Consider the following 13,729-nt stretch of genomic DNA (forward strand, 5'->3'; position numbering starts at 1 on the left):
CTTTGAATGGTATCCTTCTAGATAAGGACCCACACAAACCTCAGCTGCAGGAAGCCCGACTATGGCCTCAGTAAAGGCTGTGTATCCTACAGCCAATTAGTAGGAGGTCAAACCAGCCCAGTGATGTCTGAGCAGGTCCTGGCACCTTGGTAGGGGGAGGACCACTGGGCTTGACTCTGGCTCTGCCCCTACTCACCAGGCAACCAGGCATAGTGACTGCATCTTAAATGATGAATAATAGCGGCCCCCTTTCAGGGGATCTGTGAGGCTCAAAGGAAATGTTTGCACAAAAGTACTACCTGACAAAAAGCATCATACAAGTGTCATTAATCAGAAGAATGTTTCAGTCACAGCAGGAAAATCCCAGATGAGTTTTCTGTCTTCTGCTACTGCTGAGCCTTTATGAAAGTACATTCTGGTAGCTAATGAAGAGAAAAGAGGCTAAAAATGCAGAAAACTGTAGTAAGAGGAATATATATAAGTGGATTACCTATTAAAAATACGTAATTGTTTAAAATAATAAATCAACCCACGATCGAAGTAGTTAATTATGCTGGCTCTGAGATAGTATTTAGAAGTTACAGTATATTGATCTTTGAACCCACTCACTCTGCCACTCTACCATGTTAATGCTGGTTAAATTTTAACCTCAAGAGAATGAGAAAAAAAATACCTTCACTGAGATACATATGAATTAGATCCAAAACTTTTAGCTGCGATAGTTCCAATCTTATATGCTACCACAGTGGGAAAATTTCAAAAGTAAGTTTTAAAAAGGGCCTTTAATTTTGGTTGATAGCAACATCCACAAAATGAGAAAGGAACACACGCTCACACGTTCACATATGTGCATCTAGTTGTTGCCCAGTAACATCTTAGCCAATGAACTTCATCTCACAATTCAAAAATGAACGTGTAAAAATTCATAGTATCCATGATGGGGTTATGATGCTGCAAACATCTTGTTGGCAAGTCCCAGTTTCCACTGAATCCAAATGATTGATCGGAAGGGCAGGCCTTTCCCTGACATGTTGCATAATTCACTTTATATATGCTCCGGATGGCTCTGGAGACAAGACAACATCTCCTGAACGGGCCTACCTTCGTAGCAGATCTGGTACACTGCAGTGAACAGTGGAAACTTGTCCAGCAGCCCCTTCTGTTTGAGGATGCGGTACACCTCAGCGGAAGTCTGAGGTCCTTGCAGCTTCTGCCCATTCAGCATCTCCCTCTCCAATTCTTCAATGGTCCTTCCGGCCCTGGCAAAGGCCTCTGCTACCTTGCGGTTCCGACCCCCATAGCAGGTGGTGATCAGGTCGGCTATGCCGCAGCTCTCCAGAAAGGTGGCCATGGACACCTGGCCCTTGCAGAAGATCCTGGCGAAGGCGATCATTTCCACGAGCCCCAGGCGGATGACGGCAGCTTTGGTGTTGTCGCCCCAGCGGAGGCCGTCGCAGAACCCAGCTCCCACAGCCACAATGTTCTTCAGGGCACCACAAAGTTCAACAGTGTCTGCATCATCAACCACCGTAATTCGAAAATTTGGAGTCTGCAGAAGTTCTTTGAAGAGAAGGCCATTCTCTGTTACCTTGCTGCCGATGGTGGTCTCACAGAACTTCCCAGCAGCCACCTCATTGGCAGTGTTGGCTCCCATGAGCACACTGATGTCAATGCCGATCTTCTCTCGGATGATGTCGGAAATGAGCTTCAACCCCTCGGGACCCTCCTCTATGCCCTTGATGAGGCTGATGCCCAGCGCGCCCTTGGGCACTTTCCCAGAGATCTCGTCACAGATCCTGTGAATGAACTGGTGGGGGATGACAAACACCAGCAGGTCTGCATCCCACACAGTCTCACTGAGGTTCGGGATAGCAACCACATTTTCTGGCAGCTTGTGTCCAGGGAGATATTTTACATTTTCATGGTCATTATTTATGATGTCTGTCAGTTTTCTCCCATTAACTGTTTCTTCAAAGACCCACATCTTGACCACGGAGGCAAACTTCTCAAGTTTCTTGACATTATTACCAATTATTTTTGCAACAGCTGAGCCCCAGTTCCCCGAGCCCACGATGCACACTTTCAGGGGTGATGCTGCCATGGCCAGGCAGGAGCGCTGCAGCCTGGCTTGCACCTCCCCAGCCAGCAGGTCGCCTGTCTCCGCCTGCTCGGCCCAGGCCTATTCACTTTCACCTAAAAGGTAACAGGATAGTAATATTGAAAGGAGTATCAACTAATAGGTACAGATAAAAATTAATAGTATTCTGTGGGGAGGGATAAATTAGGAGGTTGGGATTAACATAAACATACTACTATATATAAAATAGATGAAAAACAAGGACCTGCTGTATAGCACAGGGTACTATACTCAATATTTTATAATAACCTATAAGGGAAAAGAAACTGAAAAAGAATATATATATATATCTATCTATCTATATATATATATATCTGAATCACTCTGATGTACACCTGAAACTAACACAACATTGTAAATCAACTATACTTCAATGAAACAAAAAATTAATAGTATTCTACCTATAGTTCTTTCATTTTTTAATTATATTTATGAATAATTTGATGAAAAAATCAGCCATAAAGTTAGAATTCAAAGAACTTACTCTTTTAGAAGCATTTAACTTAAGGTAAATATGATTTAGCAATGGGTATTGATCTTCCCTTGGCCCTGGGGCATTTAAGACACTGTGCCCACATATATGAACATGAAACTGAAAAACTAACCACAGCTGTGGTGTTAGTGGCTTCTCGTCTCAGAAATTCTTTCTGATATTTTTGCACTCTTTCCAGATCTATTGCTCCCTGGAGTCATGTTCCTGGATCCCTGGTAGCTCCTGGCTTTACTGGTCTGTTCCAGGTACTTGCCTTAGGGGCATTTGTTCTGATGATCAGTTTGGACAATTAACCTTCATCCCAACACTTCAGACAATATTTTGTTATTTACACGTTACATTCATCATAGCAGTAGTTAAGAGATAACTGTTCTTTACCCAGTAGACTGCTTTATTTTTAAACCTTTTTGCCTTCTTTCTTGGGGAAGTAGAGGGCATTTAAGAAGCATCCCTGGTATATACTGTGTTGGATCACTCTTATTTTTATATCCTGTCTTACATCTAGGTGAAATCTGTAGGTGTCTAAACATATCAGTGCTTTTTAAGAGGAGAATTAAATAAACATCCCCTTAAGGGGAATATTCAGCATATAATTAGAGACAAGGTATAAAGGGCAAATACTGCAGGGAGATATATGTGGGGTTCAATTCATCCTAAGATGTAAATGACTGATACCTGATCCTTTCCATAGTCACATGGGTGGTGATGAGTGGGGGCAGAAAGAAAGAGAGGTGGAAAGAGACAGAAACATACACACACACACACAGACACACACACACACAACAGAAAACGAGGATACTACATGTCTTTAGAAGAAATCTGGGGCAATGTGGAGCAGGAAGTTTGGGGTGGGGTGTGGAAGAGATGAACTCAAAGGCTGGGAAACTTCATAAACTTTGCCTACTTCAAAATGGTGTCAGAAATCAGCTCTGCATAACATGTAAATAAGTTTTCCATTGTCCTTCTTGTTACTTGCCTCCCTTGACCAAAATAATTGGAAGTTGATTGTACATGCAGATTTGGGAAGAAAACTCCGAAGATTCAAGTGTATAAAGAGCCAATAATCACGCCGTAATGTGGAATAGGCACTCACCGATCTTCATTTCCTTCCCCACCTCAGGCCCTACCTGCTTCTCCCTGTCGTAGTAAATGGCACGTCTAGACTTTGCAGTCACTGTGATTCCTGTATCTTCCTCAGACCCGGGGGGATGTGGGGTGGGCACTGCCTTCTCATCACACTTACAGCGTAAAATGCAAATTTGTTCCCAAAGCCTACAGGCCCTTCAGGATTTGGCTCCTGGCCAGTCTCTGGCCTCATGTCCTTCCACTTGCTCTTCATACTCCAATTCCATTGACTCCCTGCTGTTCTTGGATCACACATTCATGCTCCACCTCATGGCCCTTGCGCATGGAGTTCTCTCTGCCCGTGGTGCTCTTTCCCTGGATATTCATCCTGTTCACTTCATTCAGGTTTCTGCCCACATATCACCACGTTAGAGAGGCCTTCCTTGGTCACGCTATCTAAAATAACACTTCCCATTACTCTCGGTCTGTTTATCCTGCTTATTTTTCCATTGGTGCATTTGCCGCCTAACATGATATATAGTTATTACATATCATTATATTATATATTTATATATGTATTGATATTGCATGTTTCCCCCACTAAATGGTGTTATATCTGTTTTCTTTATATCTTTCTTTTTTGTGGTCTCAGGATTTGTTAAGTGAATAAATAAATGGACAAGCAAGACAGTGACTTTCTTGGAAAGTAGCCATAAGCTAGAACCATGTACAGTTAAAACAGCATTACGGTAAAGGCAAGGATAAATAGCAAGTAATTGCATTGCTTTCAGAGTGCCGGTTGTGGAAACTACTTATTGCCTAATCCTAGGTACTGCCAGCTGTTCCTGGCCTCCAAGCAGAGGTGTTACTACCTGGTGGGCCAGAGGCCAGAAACGGTAACTTGGTGCCTCCTGGGGGAAACTGACCCTCATGTAGAAGGGAGATAACAGTAATCCGGGGAAGGTCTTTGCAACTTCTTGAACCACAGGTTTCTGATGAATAGCTTATGGAGCAGATGCTTTCTTGAGCAAGGGCAAAACACAAGCACTTAAAATAACAAAACAAAACCTGAAAGAAACAATGAGTAAGAAACAATGAGTACCCATTCTGAGGAATTGTGGGGAGGAAGGAGAAAAGTTTCAACAGAAGTGCTATGGTGATTATCTTATAACTTGGCCTGATAACACAAACTGTGGTGGTGGCCTGTGGGGACATGCTCCAGTCTGGGCTATTTAGAACAATGGTAAGAATGCGTTAAAAATAGAAGAGATAGACTAATTACCTACTTGTGCAAGGTAAAACCATATGACCTTTGTAGACAGAGAAGTCCCTCTGCCTTTGTCAAGTAGAGAATAGACTTGAAATATACTGATATATATATTGTGTATTGAATTTGGGAGGCCATGAGTGGCCAGGCTCTTAGTATAGAGGGAAATGTGAATTTCAACCTCAAGATGAATTTATGGAACATGAGAGAGCTCAGCCCGGGCAGCAATGAAAGAATTAGAAAATAAAATCCAGGAAGAACAAAATTCAAATTTGAGTCAACAGTTGTCTTCCAATTACAAAGCCTTCTTTTGTAGACAATAATGAACTGCTGTTTATCCCCTTGTCTTTGAAATCCCCGTTCTCATCTACCCTTGTGAAACTTACACCCTTATTATAGAGCCGTTCCTCAAATATGTGATACTCTGCTGCCTGGAATGTCCTTCATTCCCCTTCATTAGCTCGTGAAACTTGTAAGGCCAACTGGCCGGAGGCAGGGGAACACAATCAGATTCACAGGTTGCATCAGACCGAAATTCTCCGGACCACCCAGTTCCAGAAACTGACCTGGAGACATTCTGGACTACCCAGTTCCAGGAACTGACCTGGGGACTTTGAACCCAGCCCAGCCTTCCCGCCTTTCGAGGGGCGGGACTAACCGTCCCCCAGGATACCCGAAAAGACCACCAAATAAGGAATACCCTGCGCCCTCCCAGATTCACCACACCCCTTTCCCTTCTTCCCCTATAGAATCTTGCCCAACCCTCGCCCTGGGTGCGACTTCTCTGGCCCCTTTCTCTCGGACCAGTGAACTTCGCCCGGGAGCGCTCCCTAATAAAGCTCACTTGTAGCTTTCCTCTGTTTCGCGGTGCCGTTTGTTAAGATCCGACCCGACCTTACAAAACTTACTTCCATTTCAAGGCAGACCCCTCCCCAACCCTTGTAGAAGGACAAATCTTCCACATTCTTCTCTTCCATGGTACTGTAATTTGTTCACACCATCACTCTCCCATGTTGGTCTGCTGTAGTACTTTCAAGGCCTGTTCTCCTGATAGCCTGAGAGTTTTCATAAATGCAGGCATTGTCTTATTTATTCCTGTCTTGTTTTGGCACAAACTAGATTTTTCAGCAGATTTCACCTTTTCTAAAAGATCTTTCCACTGCCCCAATTTTAAGGTGATATGTATCTCTGACCTTCTCTACTAATTACTAATATTTTGTTTATACTTCTCCTGATGCGTTTGTCACAGTCTGCCCGGCTCTAGAACTGCTTGAATTTGTATCTCTCTCCTTCAGAAGATGTGGGTTCCCTTGAGGGCAGGGACCATGTCTGATCTTATATTCTCTGATGTGCCTAGCATAGTGGCTGGTCCGTAGTGAATGCTCACAGTGTTTAAATTGTACTGAAGAGATGTAGACTTAGGCTTCCAAATGAAAACTTCTTATCCTTTAGATGAGAAATTGCCTGTCTGTGATGGCTGTTGATCATTGGTTTAGGTATCAAAATAGGATGTCTAGATTATTTCCTGAAGGTTATGTGATTAAAAATGGAATAGTTTCATATCTTTGAAATGGGAGGGATAGATATCATGACCTTGCACGTTAGCTTATTTTCTATTCAAAATCTAAGACCTTTCCCTGTACTTTCATAACTAATTTTTAAAATCATGTTTGCACTCTACCTTAATTGATCATTTAAGTGCTAATTCAAACACATGCAAAGTTCTATACAGAAGAGAAATTAAAGAGAAATTCACAAATGCCAAAAGCAATTATACAGGTTAGGCCACAAAAGACCATGGTGCATTCAAAATCAAAATCCTACCAGATCCAAAGGACTGAACTGCTAATAGTGGAATTTCAGACACATGGGGGATGGGTGTGATGGTGAGATTTGATCAGTCCTTCAGAGTGTACCATGGAGGCTAAATGCCTGCTATACACTGAACTAGTAGGAAGAAAATAAATCTTGACATTCTTTCCTTACATGAAACTAAAGTCCTTTCTTCAGAAGAAGGGACTCATACTTAAGCTATAAAAATGTAGAATAATCTATGGGGTCTTTTCTGCATTGCTGCTTGCTCTCTTTTTTACTTATGGTAAGGCACTTAGCCAATCTCACTTGATTGCATGACAGACTTTACTCCTCCATATAAATTAATTCAATTCTCTACTCTTTCATTCATTCTAATTTTAGACATAATATTATAACAGAACAGTTTTTTCTAACTGGAAGAAGATGAAATACAGGTTCTGTGTCTTTTGGGCCAGCAAGGAATTCCGTCCTATTTCTAATGTAGTGAATGGTTCTCTTGAAGCACAAAACAAGTCAAGGAAACTCTCCTTTTTGTTATTGTTTTTGAAAATCTTACTGAATCAATGTGGTTAAAGTTTTTGACTTTGTTTTGCAGATCACATAAATGAATTCCCCTCCCTCCCTCCAAGTCCCAGTTGGCACATATAGTTACTCTTTAAGATATTATATAGTTTGTCAGTAATTGAAGGGAATATCCAATATTTCTGGAGGGGAGAAAGAGCATTGACTTTTTCTTTTAGTTCTTTCAAATGCAAGTTTAAGAAATTTTAGTATTTGGGAAATATATCAACGATAAACCAGAGATTCCCCGAGGCCTGATTTACTTTAAAGATAGTATTTTTGTTTTTGCAAATAGTATATTCTAAATTCATTAGCTGGCAGAGAAGATATTGCAGAAATGGATTCATTTTGGAATTGCACTGTGAACTCATCATTCTGTAGATGGCTCTGTATATTAATTGATCTAAGTTAGACATTTTTACTAACAAAAGGACTGAGTTTCTTCAGGACTATGCTAAATTGTAACTCAGATGCATTTCCGTGTTGCACCTTGCACCAAACAAAGCTCATGCATGTTGATGCTGATCCTTGGTTTATTCTGTAGCTTCCAAGAAAGTCTAAGAAGTATATATTTCTCAAATGCTTCATTACCTTTCGAGGATCGTCTGAATTCTTGTACTTCCCTTCTACTGAAGTTGCATTTGTTGGTCTTGGATTATCTGTCAAGAAGGATGGGAGAAAAAAAAATTGAATGTAAGCTTCATGAAGGCGTAGGCCATCTTGCTTGTTGCCTTCCAAGTGTCTAGCATAGATTAAAGGATAAATAAGAATGTAATAATTGCTCATTAAATGAAAGAAAATCAGTGGTTTTCATGTTCAAAATCCCATTCTTTCTGCAGGAGATGTCCCTTGCTGCTTTAGATCACAGTGATTAAGAACAAAGAGTTTTGGCATCAAGCAGGCCTGGATTAACTCTTGACTTTGGTCAAGTTACTAAATATTTCTCTAAACCTGAATCTTCTCATTGAAAAGGTGATAAATGGGATGCTCTTTATAAAGCACTTTGTAGTGTTTGGAACATGATAAACTCATGATAGATGAGCTTTATTATGAATAGTAAAGTTTACAGGACATTTGCCTGTATTGACACATAGAAAAACCTACTTCAACTAAATAGAAAGCAACTCAATGCCATAGTTGTTGGGTTTTTGTTGTTTTCACTTGCTTTGTAATGAAAATGGAGGAGACCCTATTAGAGCCCAAGCTATATTTTATTCTTGAATTATATAGCCTGCCTGTGTGTGCCTGGATAGTTGAGGGTCTTATCAGGGGGTTATGTATATGAGGAATTATGTTGCTTCCTGGAAGGGCCATCATAACAGAAGAGATTTGAGGCACATTGCCTTAGTTAAAGTCAAATAAAAAGTGTTATTCTGGGTGTGGTGCCTCCAGTTGAGCAGTCAGCTCCCAGGCTGGGCTCTAGGGTGGAAACCTAAAATAAGAGTGAGCGAATAATAAAAGCTAAAAGTAAAAACTAAAAATACCATTTAATGAAAATCTCTTTTGATCTTTGAAAACTTATCATCACTGTCATTGGTTCCAGCAGCAGTGATGGAGACAAGGGAGAAATGGCACCATCAGGAGGGCATAGGATGCCAGGATAGCCCAAACTAGCAACCACAATGAAGACATCTTCAATCTCCCTGACTCTTCCTGGCTACACTGTCAGTATATCTGCTTCTGCTTGTATGTTGCTAATGGGCATCTGTGGCCTAAGTACCAGTATAGCAGTGAGATAGCACAACAAAAGATGGAAATGTTGATTGCCAGCCACATAGTAACAGAGAACACTAGGTCAGATGTACAGAGATAGTACCTAAGGGACTCCTAGATAGATTAGTATGAAATTTGGGGAAAAAGAAGAGTTCCTACACTATTGTAAGTAAATACAGATAAAACAGAGTTTTGAGATTGGTAGGGTGACCTTATTTTTGCCTGTAAACTGTGAAGCATGACCTACCTGAAGAGGAAATAAGTAAATGTAAATTGTAACTTAAAAAAAACTCAGAAGACGATTTTGATTTGATAGTAATCCAGAGTTCTATGTTTCCTACATATCCTAAGAAAATGATTGATTATCCTAAACTAAATTGTTTTAGAAAAAAACAAAGACTAATATTTTAGGGATTTTCTCTGAATTTCTGATTTTGTTCCCTGGAATCAGTTACAAAATTCCTACTGAGAATTGTTCAATGAAAATCTGATCTCCCACAATTAGTGTTGCTCTATATCTTCTTTGGGATCATCATAAGATGATGCTCATGAAGAATGAGTGGATTAAAAAATGTTGGTCCTACAGGAAGTGAAAAAAGGATCACATTATGCTGTGCTTTGTTTCTCCTCCTCAAGGTTTGGAAAATATGAGGGCATATGTCCTTTAGTTTTATTAGAGTTTTTCCATCAGTGAATATTTTTGATATGATTAATCCTGAGTTTCATAGAGTTATAGGTTTTATTATGTTGATTTAATTCAATAGATCAGTGTATTTGGTGAGAGAGAAAGTTTGAGAATCTTTGTCTTACCCGAACTGATTGATCTTTGAATAGACTGACTGGAGTCACTTGTTTGTTTAACATATTGTAAGCACAATAACCACAAATCCTGATACACACACACATAGCTCTCAGATCTCTCTATCAATATATATGGAATGATAGATATAATTTTAGAAAGAAAGAACTGGTTATGCATATGATTTTAAAATTAAAAGTTGAAGATATAATTTTGAAAATTGAAGTTTACTGAAGAAAAACTAAGTGATGGAATTATTAAATTACACATAAATCTTTTTTTAGAAGACATACCACCTCCCCAAAATCCTTCCAAACATTTCTTTCTCTCTCTTTTTATGTATATATAATATTAATGTCATAATTTTTAAAGTATGTATTTCAACTTTATAAAATATTCATTGTCTATAATCTATGAATGATTAGTTTAAAAATTAGAGGTTTAGATGCAAACAACAGAAACTGACTATGGATAATAGAAAAGTAATTTTTTTAGAAAGATATAAGGTATGTCTCAGAATTGATAGAAAAATATTGACAACATTTTCCTTATGATCCTCCTGGTGGAGTATCATGCTGTATCAGTTAACTGTTGCTGTGCAACAATCCATCTGAAACTTAATGATTTAAACAATGGGCATTTTGTTATTGGTCATGAAGTTTGTAAGTTGGTTGGATGATTTTTCCGAGCTAGGCCAGACTTGGCTGATATTAGCTAAGCTCACTCATGAATCTGCTGTCAGTTGGTGCATCTGTTCCTCCCTGAAATGTTTGGGAGCTAGTTGGCTACTGTCTACAGTGAGAACGATAACTAGGCCACCTGTCCCTCCAGTGGACTGGCCTAGGTTGTTATAGTAGCTAGGGAAGGACAGAGGGAAAGAGAGAGAGAGAGATTTGTATGATGTCTTGAGGTCTAGGTTCAAGATTGGCATGCCATCACTTCTGCCACAATTCTTTGGCAGAATCAACTCAACAGGGAAAATAGAATCCACTTCTTGATGGGAGGAGCTGCAAAGTCACATTGCAAAGGGTGTGGATAAAAGAGGTTGGGGAGAGAATTGGGGCCATTCTAGTAAAACACCCTTCTGCCTCCTCATCCCCAGGTCCCCAAAAGCTTTAGTCAATCATGCCATCAAACTTGAATTCCACAGCTTAAAGATCTAAATCAGATTCAAATATGGTTCATTAGTTGTAGCTCCTTTTGATACAGAAACCTATGAACTGAAATGACAAGTTAACTACCTCCTACATACCTAACACAGAGATAGCAACAAGATAACTGCAGACAACACTCCTGTTAAATAAGAGAAGAACGGGAAGTACATAGCTGTCAGTGGTTTGCAGAAGTTCTGAATTCCAGCTGGAAACATGCTGCCAGGTCTTCCTCCCCTGGAGGCTGGGGATGTTGCTTGATTAGACCTGGGTTCTTCTCCCTGGGAGTGTCCTCTCAGCCGCTTTGTCTCTGCTGCTTCTTATGAGTAGCACTGCAGTCCACCCTTTTTCATCACTTTTTGCTCTACTTGTTCATCCTTCCTTACCCATCACCCCCTGACTACCTCTGAAGAAACAGCTCATTTTGGCTAGCAGATTCACTTTTGTAGCCTGCTTCCTTCTACAGCAAGCTGAAGGCCAAGACCTCTTTACAGTTTGAACAGTCTATTCCTTTTAATCCAGGCTAGTGGTGTTTTCACAACTTTCTGATATGTCTACGAATTGAATAAAATTTCACTACATTGGACAAAACCCAAACATTCCACTTTCTCTAGCCTTGCTGCTACTTTGGGATGACTTCTGTAGAACCAACTCTGAAAATTCTGATCAGTTCTTTTTTTTTTAAGTTAGAGGATCTATTAGGAACCACCTAATTCTTTCACAGACTTTAACACTTGATTTCACTTTTTCCCTCAGGCTAAGGAAACAGGTGATGAGAAACAGTTTTACTTTCCAACTCACTATGTTATGGTTCATGATATTTCCTCCAAATTCTGCTTTCAAACTGGTTAGTTATTTCTTTATCTTATCTTTTTTTCCCTTCCAGTGTCATATCACATGCAGCTAAAACACTTTAAACATTTTGCTGGAGACTTCCTCAGTGAAATCCAAATGTTCATTGGATATGTTTTACATCTTCCATTAAGCCAGACAACTGTTTTGTCAACTGTCTTGCTACTCTGTAACATAGGTCACCATAGTTTCATTCGCCAGTATAATTTCATCACCATTTTTCCAAATTTGCCAATAGTTTGCTATTTGTTTTTCAGGCTCTGCTTCTTACCAAGTCCCAAAGCCAATGGTATATGTCTTACGTTTTATTAAGGCAGCATCCCCTCCTAGGTATTAACTTCTATAGAGATGCTGAATAATAAACCACCCCTAAAGGTAGCACTAAAAGCTATAAGCACTTCATTATTGTTCCTGAGCCGATGGGTCAGCTTGGCAGATTTGATCTTAGCTGGGTTTGCTCAAGGGTGTGAGTCGCTCAGAATGGCTGGGGTTGCCTGAAATAGGATGTTTGGTTGCTTTTGGTTGATGGGGGCAACTCATTATCTGGCAGACTAGCATAGGATTGTTCTCATGGTACTGGACAGAGTTCTAAGAGAGAGAAAGTAGAAATATGTAAGAGCTTTGGAAGTCTGGGCTCAGACGTGGCCCACTGACACTTCTGCCCTTTCTATCGGCCACATCAAATCATAAGGCCAGTCTAAATACCAGCAGTGGGGAAACAGATTTCATTTCTTGTGAGAAAATTCAAAGTCATGTAGCAAAGTTATGGATAAAGAAAAGAGTAGAGAATTGAGGCCGTTTTTGTCATCAATTCACTACAATCTCAAACTCTGCGAAGTTGGTTTTCCTAGTGCAATAGAGATGGCTTAGGGGTTCTGTGGAGTCAATTCTGTGGGCTATATGCTGCAACCTGGATTTTCTCAGAAGGAGCACAGTAGTTCTTAAGGCATGTACTGTAGAGTTGTTACATATAGTTCCATTGCCTGTCACGGGCAATAGTGGAATAACTCCTAAAATACATTGGAGTTTATCTCAATTGTTACACCCAATAACTCAGATCTTTGGAATTGGAGCACACCATTGAAGTTGGAATTGGAGCACACCATTGAAGTAATGTATAATGCTTTGCTAGCCCTACAACTTCCTTCGAAAAGTATCTGCCCAGCAAATTTAACCCAAGATATGGTTAAACTTTGCATACTCAGAAAGCAGAGGCTTAATTCCTTCAGGTGTTTTAGGAAGAATATGGCCAGGTATCACAGAATCACTGTTGGTGGCATTGTATTTTGACATGTTCCCTAAGATTTCTTCTCCTTGTTCCCACTGCTCAGCTCCCTTGCTCCTTTCTCCCTAGCTTTCCATATGAGCTGCCTTAAGGGAGAGGGATTAACCAGAATAAGAAAAAGTCAAATCCTTGCCATTCGAACTTCTAAGAAGACACCTGACACATGTCATCAAAAGCCATGATTCTGGCACAAATAATTGTTTAGTCTGAATACTTGGTCAGATTTTTCTGCCCTTGGGAGTAAAGATACACTCAGTTGATTGAGGGAAGGAGTGAAGTTGAGAAAAGAGGAGAATAAAAGTAGTTGTTGTGAATCCCTGAGAAAGGGGTATATCCCTGGCTTATTCCCAGGTTGGAGTTCTCTGTGTTGGAGGGAATAATAGAATCTAAGAAAAGTTTGAGACCTCTATTAAGAAGAGGGATCTAAACATTTTCACCCAGGTTGTAATCAGGACAAACTACAAGTCTTCCCAAGAAGCTGTGAGTCCAGGATGGAGCCAGAGCAGAAACATGGCCCTAGTTGAGAGACATGTATACGCAGCTGCGTCCTGCATCTCACTGTAGGGTGGGGATGTCAGCTGGCAGTGCCTG

The 13,729-nt window shown here is 40.3% G+C and overlaps 1 protein-coding gene and 1 long non-coding RNA gene across 3 annotated transcripts in view; one reads left to right on the forward strand and one right to left on the reverse strand.

Moving 5' to 3' along the window:
- LOC115851197 (uncharacterized) overlaps positions 1 to 13,729 on the forward strand; it is a 268,333-nt gene that overhangs the window by 13,588 nt on the left and 241,016 nt on the right. The gene's annotated exons all lie outside the window — the stretch shown is intronic.
- LOC115851198 (glycerol-3-phosphate dehydrogenase 1-like protein) lies at positions 1,046 to 2,101 on the reverse strand. Of its 2 annotated transcripts, XM_030852868.2 has the most exons (2): positions 1,877 to 2,101; positions 1,046 to 1,807 (listed from the first exon to the last, which is right to left on the reverse strand). In XM_030852868.2, the coding sequence occupies exons 1-2, from the start codon at positions 2,099 to 2,101 to the stop codon at positions 1,046 to 1,048; spliced, it is 987 nt and encodes a 328-aa protein (XP_030708728.2). The 2 variants fall into 2 exon arrangements, with proteins under 2 accessions (XP_030708728.2, XP_069899591.1); XM_070043490.1 differs by having other exon boundaries at positions 1,046 to 2,101.

The sequence above is a fragment of the Globicephala melas genome, chromosome 14 (assembly GCF_963455315.2).
Source record: "Globicephala melas chromosome 14, mGloMel1.2, whole genome shotgun sequence".
NCBI classification, from domain to species: Eukaryota; Metazoa; Chordata; class Mammalia; order Artiodactyla; family Delphinidae; genus Globicephala; species Globicephala melas.